The sequence below is a fragment of the Podarcis muralis genome, chromosome 2, assembly GCF_964188315.1.
Source record: "Podarcis muralis chromosome 2, rPodMur119.hap1.1, whole genome shotgun sequence".
In the NCBI taxonomy this organism is placed as follows: domain Eukaryota; kingdom Metazoa; phylum Chordata; class Lepidosauria; order Squamata; family Lacertidae; genus Podarcis; species Podarcis muralis.
Window position 1 is genome coordinate 56,166,069 of NC_135656.1, and position 15,667 is coordinate 56,181,735.

General features: G+C 42.3%; 1 protein-coding gene across 7 annotated transcripts in view; it reads left to right on the plus strand.

The window, feature by feature from the left end:
- ACSL6 (acyl-CoA synthetase long chain family member 6) overlaps positions 1-15,667 on the plus strand; it is a 78,471-nt gene that overhangs the window by 35,948 nt on the left and 26,856 nt on the right. For all 7 annotated transcript variants that reach the window (XM_077924516.1, XM_028717998.2, XM_028717997.2 and 4 more), the window contains exons 2-8: positions 5,782-6,002; positions 8,762-8,876; positions 9,771-9,835; positions 11,846-11,947; positions 12,044-12,143; positions 13,692-13,870; positions 14,457-14,489. In XM_077924516.1, coding sequence (XP_077780642.1) covers positions 5,782-6,002; positions 8,762-8,876; positions 9,771-9,835; positions 11,846-11,947; positions 12,044-12,143; positions 13,692-13,870; positions 14,457-14,489 — 815 coding nt within the window. The remainder of the gene's footprint in view (positions 1-5,781; positions 6,003-8,761; positions 8,877-9,770; positions 9,836-11,845; positions 11,948-12,043; positions 12,144-13,691; positions 13,871-14,456; positions 14,490-15,667) is intronic.

Consider the following 15,667-nt stretch of genomic DNA (forward strand, 5'->3'; position numbering starts at 1 on the left):
CAACAGGCCACAGAATTTGTCAGTTTCCAAGATAAGGTCATATTCATGCTGTGCAACCTTTTGGCTTTCGTTGTAGAGTGTTTCCAGCATGAGAAACATCTCCTTTCAGTAAAAGAGCAAACAGACTTTCCACCAACACTCTTCTTCCCTGTGTAGTCATTCTCTTCCCACTGGATGCAATGCTTTGTTTCCACACCTACTAAAGCAGAATTGGGGAAAGAGAGCCATCACAGTAGGAGGGAAATTGTTACTCACACTGGATAAATCTTGTACGTGCAGAGTGTTGTGTTGCTGTTGTTTAGTCGTTTAGTCGTGTCCAACTCTTCATGACCCCATGGACCAGAGCACGCCAGGCACTTCTGTCCTCCACTGCCTCCCGCAGTTTGATCAAATTCATGCTGGTAGCTGCAAGAACACCATCCAACCATCTCATCCTCTGTCGTCCCCTTCTCCTTGTGCCCTCCATCTTTCCCAACATCAGGGTCTTTTCCAGGGAGTCTTCTCTTCTCATGAGGTGGGCAAAGTATTGGAGCCTCAGCTTCACGATCTGTCCTTCCAGTGAGCACTCAGGGCTGATTTCCTTAAGAATGGATAGGTTTGATCTTCTTGCAGTCCATGGGACTCTCGAGTCTCCTCCAGCACCATAATTCAAAAGCATCAATTCTTCGGCGATCAGCCTTCTTTATGGTCCAGCTCTCACTTCCATACATCACTACTGGGAAAACCATAGCTTTTACTATACGGACCTTTGTTGGCAAGGTGATGTCTCTACTTTTTAAGATGCTGTCTAGGTTTGTCATTGCTTTTCTCTCAAGAAGCAGGTGTCTTTTAATTTCGTGACTGCTGTCACCATCTGCAGTGATAGCTGGAGTAGTAGCTGGAAATATTTAGAGAAGTGCCTCACCCTCCCTTGTTCTGATCCTTCTCTGTAATGGCCAAAACAAAATGCTTGTTTCTCCTACCCATGATCGTAGTGCATGTAGTAGGGGGAGACTGAAAGTTCTTTTTTGGATGCTGCAGAAAAGCACGAGGGACTGACAGTATAAGCCACTCAGATTCACTATTCTTGTAAAACAAAGGCCTTAGTGACCTCTCCAGAGTAATTTGTGGTAGTTTTATCTTGTGGCCCACTGCCTCTGGCCAATGCCATTCCTCTGCAAGCCATGGCCCTGATTCTAATTGCCTCCCTGACACATCTCCTTTTGGGGGAAATAGAGCATCCAAAATGCCAGTCATGGCACGCCATTTATCAGGTAGTTTGGTCTGATCATCAGTAGGCTATTTCCTCTCTTTGTCCAAGGACTGGTCCCAGTCTACCAGAAGTTACCAGTGCAACCAAAGAAGACTTCAGGTCTAGGTCTAGGAGTTGCTGGGTCCATGGTAGGGAGGGGCTTGAATAAGGTTGCGTCCTTATTCTTTTAAAGAACTCTGTGAAGTAAAGAGTACTGGATATCTTGTTTCATACCCTAATGTGAATCCTAGAAGACTTCCACATTCTCCTTAAAATTCAGAGAAGTTTTTAGTGTTTGATGTCGTATTGTGTTTTAATTTGTTGGAAGCCACCCAGAGTGGCTGGGGTAACCCAGTCAGATTATTAGTAAGGGCTTGAGAAATTTGTGGCACTTCTTGAACAGATATCATACTCATTGATTGTTGAGGGGACTCCTTAGATAGTGAAATGGTTTCTCCTGCTCCACATCTGAGATCACTCATCTCCACACTTCACTCAGAGGTCCTGTTGAAGTATGAAAATGAATGCATTGTGGGGAGGAGCCAGTAGCTGGTCTCACCCTTGGTTGTTTGTGCACAGGCCTGCACCTGAACAATACTGGCAGGGTAAGTTGTGCATAGGGAGCCTACAGGCATTTGGTTTTATCCACATGAGTTGTATGCCAAGGAGTGCTATCGAATCAGGAGTAGCCATAGTTTAATAGTAGAACACATGCTGTGTGTACAGAATGCCCCTGGTTCAATTCAGGACATATACAGTTTAAAAAGGATGAACTAGCCTTTTTAATGGGAAAAGGCCCTTGAGAGCTGCTGCATCAGATTATATTGGGTTAGATAACTCTGTGTCAGGCAGGTTCATATATACCACGTTCACACACTGTTTTCCATGTAAACACCTGCACAGGGCTAAAGCATAGGAGCTGTAACATCAGACCACACTTGAGCCATCATTACATCAATGTAGGTGGTTTTATAGCACCCTCTCTAGCTTGCTGAATGTAGTAATTTCTGTTTTCTATAGATGTTGCAGTGCTTATTCAGTGGGAGCTGTTGGGAGGAAGGGAAAGGAGAATGTTAGCCGCTTTGAGACTCCTTCGGGTAGTGATAAAGCAGGATATCAAATCCAAACTCCTCTTCTTCTAGAGATCCAGTAGTGATGCTAATGAAAGGCCTGGATGTAGAACAAAATAAGCTGATAGGTGACAAGAAAAGTTCAGGAAAGGATTAATTATCACACACTCTTAGGGCTTTATTTTTTTAAAAAATTATGTATGTATATATGTATGTATGTATGTATGTATGTATGTATGTACCGTATGTATGTAGTGAATTTATATACTGCCCTATACCCACAGGTCTCAGGGTGGATCACAGAATAAATGCACATCCTGAAGCAACCAATAACTAATTGTGTGGTTTACGGTGTGATAGCTCAGTCAATAGAGCATGAGACTCTTAATCTCAAGGTTGTGCATTCGAGTCCTCTGGTGGGCGACAGATTCCTGCATTTCATGGGGTTGGACCTTGCGGTCCATTCCAACTCTACAGTTCTATGATTCTATATGGTGATAAATCTGCGGCAATGAAAATGAAATGCTTTACCAGAGCAATAATAACAATGCATAGAATTTACTTTAACCCAAATCTACTTAGAGAAAATAGGAATCATAATTGTCTAAATCAGTGCTGCCAAATGGTACTGAGTCACTGCTTCAAAGCAGGCAAATTGCACAAATATTGGCTTGGATCCTAAAATATATGGACATAATGAAATTAAAGGAAGGAAAGTTTCCAGTTTCTTCCTGCCCCTTGCAGTGGTTACACCCACAACTCATGTTGACTGTCTATTCTCCTTTCCTTGTTCCATTCAGCTTCTGGGTCTTTCATGTCAGCTGTAAGCCAGGTGAGCTGCATGGTGTTTTATCACTGTTATATGCTCTGCCAATCTGATCCTTCCATTTCTACTATTTTTGCAAATCCCGTAAATTCCAGCCCTGCCACTATTGCCAGCCAAAACCTATGGAGAAACTATTATCACTTATATTAACAACCTGGATTATGAAGGTTATTGTTTACAAAGCCCTCTCACCTTTTAATAAACGTGGTATGACTATTGTGTCTCAGCACAGTCTGGCATCATGCCAGGGTGCTCTGCTCTGGGTCCAATGGCTGGCAGGGATCATCATGGCCGCCTCTGCAAGCCATTGGGTTTTAATTGAGCCTGCCCACGAACTTTTTACATCAGCAGTGGACTTGCGGGGCCTGGTATGCAAGCTTAAATTGCAACCATGTTCCAGTCTTCCTCTTCCTCTTCTTCTTCTTCTTCTTCTTCTTCTTCTTCTTCTTCTTCTTCTTCTTCTATTAAATTTGTATACTGCCCTATACTCGCAGGTCTCAGAGCAGTTCACAGGATAAAATCACAATATAAAAACAAAAAAATACATAATCAAAATAAAAACAGGTTCCTTAAAGGAACCTGAGCCTAGTTTTACAAAAAGCAGATGTGATACAACCCTCCTTCTGGCTTGTACCACTTTAGATACAAGCTATTTTGCTGTTTGTCATTTTTTGTTTTTGTAAAGATGCCTAGAATTGCCTTTAGTGAGAGAATGCATCTAATAAATTTAATTATTAATAATAATAATAATAATAGATAGCTAGTGGGTGTGCACATGCCTGAATATTTCATGAATAGAAAAAGATAACACATGAACATGGAAAACTAGTACATCAGAAAAAAGACAATGGTTGTTTTTTCTGTGTGCAGATATTCCTGCCCCCTCCCATGAAATAGTATTCAGGCATGAGAGTTCCCACAGGCAGCCTGAAAGTATGCAACCCAGAAACTGGGTTGCTACTACACATGTTGTGGGAACATAATCTGCAGTTCTCATACTTCCCCAACTCCTCTAATAGCTTCCTATCTTGTACTTCAGAATGCTATGCACAAAGCTAGAATGAATTCCTGACTTCTACGCTTGATTATTTACAAACCATTACACAGAGGGATAAAGCCAAAGAGCTTGGAAAATTTCCAAACAAACAAAACGGAACATTGTGAGCTTAATGAGAGAGAGAGAGAGAGAGAGAGAGAGAGAGAGAGAGAGCGCAACAGACAGACAGACAGACAGACAGACAGACAGAGAGACATAGCTACACCCTCTCTTCAAAGATATTCAGAACTCTCCTTGTGGCTGGCAATGCCGTTGGATAATTATCTCTGTTCCATCACTGAACATGAAACCAATGACCCACTGGAGCGATTTGTCATTTCTGAAACTGTCTTTCTGGGAGCTGGCCTTGCCTTCGCTGAAGGGACAAGCGTAGGTGAGCTTGTGGTTGTTGCAGGATGAACTAGTGGGTCTATGTTGGGTGCATTTTAATTGTGTGTCCTCTCAGTAAAGTACTACTGTGGTGCTTCTCTGTGAAATAGATTTGCTGTGGCAGTAGCAGCCCTGTGTCCTGTAGCACTCTGGAAAGCTATTGTAGTCTATTGGACCTGAAGTGATGGCTGTAGCTTGCCTAATGCCACCTGAGTTTTGCTATATACCAGCATATCACTCACTGCACCAAACAAAACAATAAGCACCCTATGTTCTGGTGTCTGTTGGCAGGGAATTAAGCTACAGCTTTATGTTAAAAAAATGGTTTCTTATAAATTCTTCAAGGGTGCTCAAAGTGGAGGCAAGTAAACAAGCAGGTTTTAAGCATTCTCAAAGATGTACACTGAGAGTGTTATGGCTTTGGTTCTGGTCTAAATTTTCTGTTAAGGGTTTTCATAACTGAGGGATTTGCTGCTTCTCACAGAAGCAACACTTGCTTTTGTTTTCAACATGCTGTGATGTCATGTCATCATGAGGCTGTTATTGAGGCTTAATGATATTTGAAATGAAATCTGTAAGTAAGCATCGAGCCCTTCTCTTGCTGGAAGCAGCTTTTGTGTGAGCATTTTCAGTTGTTGTTTTCTTATTAAGCCTATAGTTATAGGAGAGGTGTGGCAATCATGAGTTGGTTGATATATCACTTGGGTCACAGAAAGTGGCACGCTAGTTGCAAGTGTCCCATTTCATCCCCTGCACCCTGGAAATATTATGAAGCAAGATGCACTATGGGTAGGTGTCAAGGCCCAATCTGAGTCAGTGCTGGCCGGGGCTGGCACAAGACCCTTGGCTGCTGAGGTAAAGGAGAAGATGGTCCTTGAAGGGAAGGTGTTCCACATGGAGGGCATCACTACCGAGAAGGCCTTCTGCCTGGTTCCCTGTAACTTCATTTCTCGCGGTGAGGGAATCAGCAGAAGACCCTTGGAGGAGGACCTCCATGTCTGGGCTGAATGATAGAGGTGGAGATGCTCCTTCAGGTACACTGGCCGAGGCCGTTTAGGGCTTCAAAGGTCAGCACCAACACTTTGAATTGTTCTCGGAAATGTACTGGGAGCCTGTGAAGATCCTTTAAGATAGGTGTTGTATGGTCCTAAAAAATCCCACCTTTGAGGTCCTCTGTCTTTTGACCCTGCTGTGAACTAATTCATTGTTTCTCCATTGGGTTCTGCAGAAGTTGCCATTTCAATCTTTGAAAAGATGCAAGCGCAAGAGATTCTCAGGAACCTGCGGCTTCCAGAGTTTGAAGACTTCAGTCAGTTTTTCCGAAGTTTGCCGGCTGCTACCTTGGTTGGCATTGGTGCCTTTGCAGCTGTTGTTGCTTACTGGTTGGCCAGCCGGCCGAAAGCAGTGAAACCACCATGTGACCTCCTGATGCAATCAGAAGAAGTTGAGGTGAGTCTTTATGCTCTTTACAAAGAACAAGAGTTGGACTTTATGAAAAGTTGTTGCTGTGTTTTTGCTGCGCTTTTTTCATTAGTAGGCAGCATGGCTCTTACATCATTGATTTTTTATAATATTCATAGGCAGCAATCTTAAATGTTGTGACAGTACAATTGATTTTAACAGAATGGCTTGTCCAAAGTTGTTTTTGAGTTTTCCTCTGGATACTAATATATCAGAACAAACTTAGTATGGCCTGCTTGTCTGCAGATTACTGCCACGTGCGCCTCTCAACCACATATTTGTTTTTTGCAGCAAAAATGCCTTAATCCAAATAATTACTGAATATTTCATTAGCTTGGTATTACTTTGATATCTTATTTTTTTTTATTTGTTTGTGATGAACAAGCACTTTCAAGAAAGCACTTGCTGGACTGAATTCCAGTTCTTTGGAGCAAAGTGTTTTTTTGTGCTGACCTTCACCGAAAATGATAAAACATGGGATATCTAGCTGCCTAAATATTAATGAAATATTTACATGTTTGTTTTCTGAAAAATGAATGATGCAATACAGTCCCCTTGCCATTGTTCTTGTTTGTAACATGCTTTTAATCCTTGGAGACATATTTGTAAAAGCCTAGACAAAGCAAGGTAATTATACTATTGAGATTCGTGTTATGGTACTCAAAAACCCCTCATTATTATTTTATTTTTAAAGTCCATACAAAAACTTACCTATAGTAATTGTGCACTCTAATCCTTTATGCTTTTGGGGTTGCTTAGTGTTATCCAAATATATAATTTTGAGACAGCTGGAAACAAACTACTTGGGCACGGTGGATGTTGAAGTGGTTTTATCACATGGGCTTATGAGGGATTGCTGAGGCAAATGGACTGCTCAACCAGTGATACATGAAGCTTTTCCCCCTACTCTGAGAAATCACCAAGCAACCATGCAGTAAGCCTAGAAAGACCAATTGGAGAAAGGAATTCAGAATGAAAATACTGAAGGGGCAGAAGTCAACACAGAGGAATAATTAAGAATACATTGTCTCTGAACTGTAATGATGAGATCTAGTTTTTTTCAAGTCCACTAATCACAAGGATCAGCCATACCTAAACCTGGTATTTTCTTCAACCGATCTGGAGAAGGACGATCATATAATAATAATAATAATAATAATAATATCCAGGCTGATCAGTGGATTTATTCATTTTATTTGAAATAGGAAAGTTCAGGAAAATTTTGATTGAAACTTTAGGCTACTCTTTGATGTATAAAATAAGGAGACAATTAAAATGTTCCCACTACATTAGAAATGAGATAGTAGGCCACAAAATTTACATTGTGCCAGTGTTCAACTACATAAAGAGACACTGTCAAAGGTGAGTAGGGGGAAAGCAACTGTTTTGAAGGTTGAGGCACACAGCTGTGTATAGAACAGTATCCCCCCCCCCTCCAACTGACTTCTTTGTGAGTAACATGAATGATGCAGCAAGACTCATGAAATATACATTTAATTCCATGCAAGTGTCCACAGGGAGCATTTCTGCAGCCAGCGGTAAGAGTATTTTGAAAGCACATTGTACAAAACAAGGATTCAGAAAAATCAATACAGCAAAATTGCAGGTTTGGAATGTTCTGTAATGTTATGCATAAACGAAGCATAAATAGAAACTTTTAGCAAGCAATTATGTTTTCACTGCACCATAACATGTGGCTTTGAAGGTAACACAGATTGATATATCCATCCAAATGCTCTCCTACAGCTGAGGCTCCTGAAAGCGCATGCTTGTATGCTCTTGGGCCTTTGAGCGATCATGCTGCCACTATTTATTCTGTAGCACAATCCAAGCATCCGCATGTGTAAGCAGTTGCACAATCTGGGTTTTAAATCAAGCAGGCGGCCTACGTGAGAGGAGGAAGCTCCGTGCTACAGACTTTTGCAACTCTTGGAAGAGTTGTTCGTAGAACAGAGATGACATGCTAGAAAGGAGGGGCTTAGCAGTGTCCTCCCCACTCCGCATTGTGTGATTGCTTACACATGAGCACAGCTAGACACCCAAATAGTGCTACTGTAAATTGACATAAGGGACATAGCCAGGCATGTCAACCCTCACATTCTTTAGGATCTTGACAGTCTTGCCGGAAAGACATGAAAAGGGTGGAGAAACCAGGGACAAGAAGGGATCAATGTGAGCTAATGCAGCTATGTGTAGGTATAGGCTGCATGTCTGTTTGCATTGGGGATTAGAATCAGAATCATAGAATCATAGAGTTGGAATAGACCACAAGGGCCATCGAGTCCAACCCCCTGCCAAGCAGGAAACACCATCAGAGCACTCCTGACATATGGTTGTCAAGCCTCTGCTTAAAGACCTCCAAAGAAGGAGACTCCACCACACTCCTTGGCAGCAAATTCCACTGTCGAACAGCTCTTACTGTCAGGAAGTTCTTCCTAATGTTTAGGTGGAATCTTCTTTCTTGTAGTTTGGATCCATTGCTCCGTGTCCACTTCTCTGGAGCAGCAGAAAACAACCTTTCTCCCTCCTCTATATGACATCCTTTTATATATTTGAACATGGCTATCATATCACCCCTTAACCTCCTCTTCTCCAATTAAGGAGATTAAGGAGTGTTTAGCATAGCTTTCTTTATACTGTCTCAGAGTCTGTACTTCAATGGCTTTAAGAACTTTGTCTGAGTAACTGGAATGTGACTCTAAGGGCCAAACTCCTGATCTCCCATTGTCTGTGTTGTTTCACTGTAGGGCTGGGATGGGGCACGGAGATCTGTAATAGGCGACAGCTCCCAACTGCTAACCCACTACTATGATGATGCAAGGACCATGTATGAGGTTTTTAGAAGGGGTTTTAATATCTCTGGTAAGTGTTAATGCGGACTTGTAGATCATAATGTTCATCTCGCCTAAACTTCCTACTAGACCCACAGGGGGCTGTTGGCTCAGTTTCTGTAAGAGGCCAGTTGTGAACTGAACTTTGATGTTGACCAAGATTGAAAACTGCAATGGGCTGGAAGCAGTTTGGGATCTAGAAAACGAGGTGGTGATCCAAATCGTTCACTGTAATTGATATTGCAACCCTTGCACATTGGTTCAAACAGCTTCAGCATCTAGCAGTATTAACTGTGTGTGCGTGCTTTCTCTTTGGGTGAACAGTAATCAGAGTATAAATTACTCTGTTCTGAAGCAAAAGAGATAATATCGCTAATTCCAGGAGGAGCTAAAATCATGCTATAACAATTCTACCAACCTTTAGGATAAATCTGATGTTATAATCACGCCTCATATAGCCCTCCCTTCCATCCCTCCTGAAAAATATGCAGTATTTTGTTCTTGTTAGATGGAGGTTTTTCTTATTTTCCCTTCTGCTAAAGGAAACTGAACCAATGGGAGGTGACATTTAGAATGGAAGTATCAATCAGATAATGATGATGCAGCCCTCTAGAGTCTAGATATATTAATAAGGCAGTGGAGGTGCTTAATGTCACAGTCACCTTCTCATTTCTAAATGAGAACACTGAATGGTCCTTGAGGGAACTTACAGAATGCAATATTCCATTAGGCAAGATAGCTTCTGTTTGCATTTGATGGTTCTCTGTATGAACTCCTGGATTGCTGACCTTGATAATAGCAATGGTTTATTTTTAGGCCTGCTGTCCTGCTGAGGAGCACTCAGGCTGCCAGGAAGTGCATTATTAACCATCTTTTTGGGAAAGAATTATGGTTCTTATAGCTCATTTCATCTGTTTTTCTTTAGAAAATGGCCCCTGCTTAGGATTCAGGAAACCAAAACAGCCTTACCAGTGGTTGACCTATAAAGAGGTGAGGTTCATGTTATATTTTTCTTAATAGAACAACATTAGAAGAGGGTTTTTGAATTATTGCTCTTGTGGAATATGTGTTCCTTCCACACAGCAGTTTGTTGTGAACTTAGTAATGCTCACATATGGACGGTTTCTGTAGTGTCCATATGATGTTGTCCTCATTAAGATGACATCCCATATCTTCTTTCCAATTTTATCTGGTGTTATGTGTGTCTGCTGGTGTGGTTGCTCGAGAGCGAACAGGCAAGACTCCCACTGGTCTTTTCAAGGCTTTATTATCTGTACAAAACATTTACAGTGCAGAGCGTCTCAAGTCCATGTCTGCTCACTCGCTAGCAGAATCTGGGAGTGGGCAGTCCTTAAACTTTCCCCAGCATAGCAGTCTTTTGTCCCCCATCCTACGCCTCCCCTCTCTGTGCGTAAACCGACTGCGCAGAGAGGGCGTGGGCAAAGGGGGACCTGCCTCCCCCCCCCCCCCCCGCTTTGCTCAGGCCCGGTGTTGCGGCTCTTTCTAGCATCTTCCGAGCCCTGCATCACTTCCCCACTGGAGGCGGGGCTTCCCTCCTCGCTGGGTAAGAGCTGCTTTGCACGATCTTTGGAGGCTCCCTGTAACCCAACTGCTCTTCCACCTCTTGCCTCTGAGCTGATGGCAGTTCCCTGACATCTAGATTTACTATTTCTGAAGGGAGGGAGGTTAAAATCAAATTATTTAATGGGAAAACAATATGGGACAGCATTTTGATGAATATGATGTTGTGTGGATGCTGCACAAAACTTCCATGCATGAGAATCACCAAATTCACAGTAAACAACTCATATATATATATATATATATATATATATATATATATATATATATATGGGACGCGGGTGGCGCTGTGGGTAAAAGCCTCAGCGCCTAGGGCTTGCCGATCGAAAGGTCGGTGGTTCGAATCCCCGTGGCGGGGTGCGCTCCCGTTGTTCGGTCCCAGCGCCTGCCAACCTAGCAGTTTGAAAGCACCCCCGGGTGCAAGTAGATAAATAGGGACCGCTTACTAGCGGGAAGGTAAACGGCGTTTCCGTGTGCGGCTCTGGCTCACCAGAGCAGCTTTGTCACGCTGGCCACGTGACCCAGAAGTGTCTCCGGACAGCGCTGGCCCCCGGCCTCTTGAGTGAGATGGGTGCACAACGCTAGAGTCTGTCAAGACTGGCCCGTACGGGCAGGGGTACCTTTACATACATATATATATATATATATATTCATTTTAATATCATAAATCCCTGAATATTTTACAAAAACTATACCAATCAGTATTCCATTATTGCATCCATCAAAAGTTATTTACACTGTTTAATGCTGCCAGTGTTTTCAGCTGTACACAATTATTAATTATTTCCCATATATTCAATAAATGTTTTCCAGTCTTCTTTAAATGTATGTTCTTCTTGTTCTCTTATTCTATATGTTAAGTCTGCAAGTTGTGCATATTCTGTCAACTTCAGTTGCCATTCTTCTTTGGTTCACAGTAAACAACTCTTTATGAGACGCGGGTGGTGCTGTGGGTTAAACCACAGAGCCTAGGGCTTGCTGATCAGAAGGTTGGCGGTTCGAATCCCTGCGACGGGGTGAGCTCCCGTTGTTTGGTCCCTGCTCCTGCCAACCTAGCAGTTCGAAAGCACGAAGTGCAAGTAGATAAATAGGTACCGCTCTGGCGGGAAGGTAAACGGCATTTCTGTGCACTGCTCTGGTTTCACCAGAAGCAGCTTAGTCATGCTGGCCACATGACCTGGAAGCTGTATGCCGGCTCCCTCGGCCAGTAAAGCAAGATGAGTGCCGCAAATCCAGTCTCGTCTGCGACTGGACCTAACAGTCACCTAAACAACTATTTGGAAGTGCCCATACACTATAAGAGCTGTTTGTGAACAGACAAACACAAAATCCCTGTTAAGAATATCATTGGATTTGCCTAATGCAATGTGGAAGATGATCCTCTGTTAATTCTTCTTAAGTGTTTTCTTTTACTTTCAGGTTGCCGAAAGAGCAGAAGCATTGGGATCAGGTTTACTCCAAAAGGGGTGCAAACCATCAGCAAGTCAGTTTATTGGGGTTTTTGCACAAAACCGGCCAGAGGTGAGCTTCAAGAAAACCAGAGCCTTATCTCCAACTTCACATTTTATTCATATTTATTGCAAACTGTAACTTATACCTTTCATAATCTCCTTCCAGTGGATCATTTCTGAGCTGGCTTGCTATACCTATTCCATGGTTGTGGTTCCCCTGTATGATACGTTAGGCCCTGGAGCCATTCGTTATATTATCAACACAGGTAAAAAGAAATGTAGATTCATTGTGAGTAAATAGCTTCATAGAAAGCTATTTTTGCTATGTAAAACAGACACAGCTTTGGCTGTTCAAAGGGAGAATTCTTTCACCAATATGAATCGCTTCACTTCTGAATCCTCACCTTCTAGTGAAATGTTAGAAGAGGAAAACAGAATGTCTTGCACACACACAAAAGATTGACTGGGTGGTATATAATGGTACTCCTTGGCAGGATGATATAGCCAACCAAGCTACCCTAGGGCAGTTTGGTTGACTGTGTGTTTTATTGTGTAGGTTGTCAAGCCAATATCAACATTGTGATATTTAATAGGTACTTTTAGTGTTAATATTCAAATACTGCATCTTTTTAAGATCCTTTACCAAGTCCTCATTCCCTACAAAAAAAAAGCTATTAAAATTTCAGCAGGGCAATCAGACCTAACCTGTCAAATTCATACCTTTGAATGCACTTCAGAAGATACCCAAGGTGGAATTTGAACATTAAGCGCTAGTATCAACAGAGTCTAGTTGTGGCTCTGTAATGGTTTCCTTTTTGGAGTTCCAGGGTAACACTAGTTCATTTCAGCAGTCATCCACTGGCAATATAGTACCAGAACACCTGCACTTTCATTTTGCGTTTTGGCTTTTTTTTCTGGCAACAATCATTTCCCATCAGAAAAGATCGATCTCTCTGCTCCCTTTCTTTTTAAACACTAAAACAACTGAAGGCGTATACCAGTATTTCCAAAGGAAAACTGTCATAAAATGTGTGTGAGAGTGTGTTATTTTGTATCTTGCTTTTTGCCCAAAGACCCCAAAGTGGCTCATGACATTTATAAAGTAGGGCACGTTCAGCCATGGGGAGAGTCAGGCCAGAAGATGAAGAACAAGTTGAAAACTAGGAGAACAAGTTGGAAACTAAAATTTTAAAATATTGAAATCAAGATCCACGGAAGAAAGCAAGGGTGGTTGATGAGCCTGGAAAAGCAAGAGCTGTTAAATTAAGGAATTGGTGTATTTGTTTATTTGAGCTATTCCACTGTATCGACCAGGGTGAAGTACAAAACATAGGCTGATATCTGGTGCTGGTCATACTCCAAAAAAAATCCATCCACTTAAGACCATTGATTTCAGTGCTCTATTCTGAATATGACTCAGTTGGGCATCACCAATTAAATAAAACCCAGCCAACCAAATAATAAAATAAGCAATATAGTAAAATGCACCAATGAACAAAAAAGTCAGTTAAACACCAGAGTAGGTGAATCAACATAAAGCACTTAAAATGCATTGGCAAATGAATAAACCTTAAGCTGTGCATTGAAATGATAACAGTGTTGGTCCTGCTTCTTTCTGTAAAGGGTGGGATGGGATTTCACAGATGGGAGGCCACCACAGAGAAGGCTCCTCTGCATTCCTATATCTCTTTGTATAGTGGTCAGTGACAAATTTCAATGGAGGGCGGATTATGATTTTTTAAAAAGAGAAATGTGTTGACACTGCACTGCAATTTTTTCAAACTTATTTTCTGTTTGTTTCTTTGTGTGTTTAGCTGATATTTCTATAGTAGTTTGTGATAAGCCAGAAAAAGCCAGAATCCTCTTAGAAAATGTAGAGAAAAAACAAACTCCGGGCTTGAAATTCATTATTTTGATGGACCCTTTTGAGAAGGATCTTAAAGAAAGAGGGCAAAAGTGTGGAGTTCAAATCCAGGCTATGCAGGAAGTAGAGGTAAGGTTCTTATGCACTGTTTAACTGATCTCACGTTACACTGTTTATGCAGTTAAGCAGCAGTTCCACAGAATTATAACAAATTAAAGTTATGTGATATGCCATCATAGTGTGTGTGTGTGTGTGTGTGTGTGTGTGTGTGTGTGTGTGAAGACTTGTCAAGGCTAGCACAAGTATAAAATGCACTGATGGACAATCAAAGATGGCCAAAGTAATAATAATAAGAGGTGATTATTTTTTATGTCTATGCTTTTCATTGTCCAAACAGTTTTTCCTCTTATTTGTCGCCATCTGATATTACAACATGACACAAGCAAATGAGAGGCACACTGCAGAAAGGCATCTGCAGAAAGTGTAGCCCTGGTGACTCAAGAAAGTGGGCCAATCCACAGGCTATAGCATGGGTGGCTAACCTCTGGCCTTCCAGATGTTGTTGGGACCCCCAACCACCATGGCCAATGGTCAAGGACGATATTCCAGCAACATCTAAAGGGCACTAGGTTAGCCACCTTCCTGCAGCAGGGCTAAAGGCCTTTGGCCAATCCACATATATTAAATTGTTCTCCTTTTTATTAAATCCTTTCAGGACTGTGGTCGAGAAAGTTGGCGTGCCCCTGTAGTGAGTATAATCCCTTTTATTCCACACTGAGCAGTTTCTCATAAACAATGAGCACAATTTACCACAAACGTCCCCGGTGCAAGCATAACTGAAATGAATGAAAGCTGCAGAACAGCCTGTCTCTGTCCTTGTGCATGGCCCATTTGTTTTAATGAAAGCTGGTGCAGGGGTCTTTGTAGATGATTCTCATATTTAAGTACCTTGTGGTTTTAAATGGAATCCAAGTTACTTGTGAAAAGCACAATTGGCCACGTTTCTTGTTGTGTATTAGAAGTTGTGCCCCTGGGTCCCTTTTTTCTGTTTTTGGGATATTTCAGCTTAATGGACGAGGCATGAGATAAGTAAAATGGCAGTAAGATGGGGGAAGGGAAATTTGCTTTGGAGGAGGAGGTAAGACACTTGGTAAATATAGTCTAGTACAGATAAGTGCCTAGCCGAACTACATGCTAGAGGTGGCCACCGAAACAGTTATTACAAAGGCCCCTTCTTCATTACAAAGCACCCTGGGTAAACAAATTGAGTGCTTAAACATTCAATATGATCAGAGACTACAAAGTGATCCACTGTGGGGCAGAAATTAAAAATTCTGAGTTTTTCTCACATGAAGTATCAGCTGAGAAAAAAATAAAGCAGTGAACTCTGAGGAAATGAATGTGCTGGGCACCTACTACTGTGCTGGTCCCGAGGGTTAACCGTGCAGCGAGGTCCGAGTCTAGTCCGAGGTCAAGGGTGTGGTATGGAGGCTGTCTGTCAAAGCTGAAGCGGGGTCCAAGGCAAGGAGTCGGGTGAGGTCAGGAACTCTGGCAGAAGACCAGGACAGGGTGCAGGCAGGAACAGGCTACCAACAATGTTGCTCCCGCAACCTGGGACTGGCAGCAGATCCTTCGCATACCTTTGCTGCTCCTCCTCTGGCTGCAGATAGGACTTACTGCCATCCCAGTTGCCCCTGAGGGCGAAGGTCACTCTGCCACTGCCTGCTTCTCTCCAGACTCTATTTTTTCCTCCCTTGACACCTTCAATGTGCTGGGGCTTCCCTGCACCACTTCCAGTCGCCTCAGGTGACAGAGGAGGAGGGAGCCAAAGGCACCATTTTATGATTTCCCTCAAGTGTCTAAATATCATGGGCCAGCCCTGAGTACAATTTCTTACTCAGAGGTAAGTCCCATTGCATCCAGTGG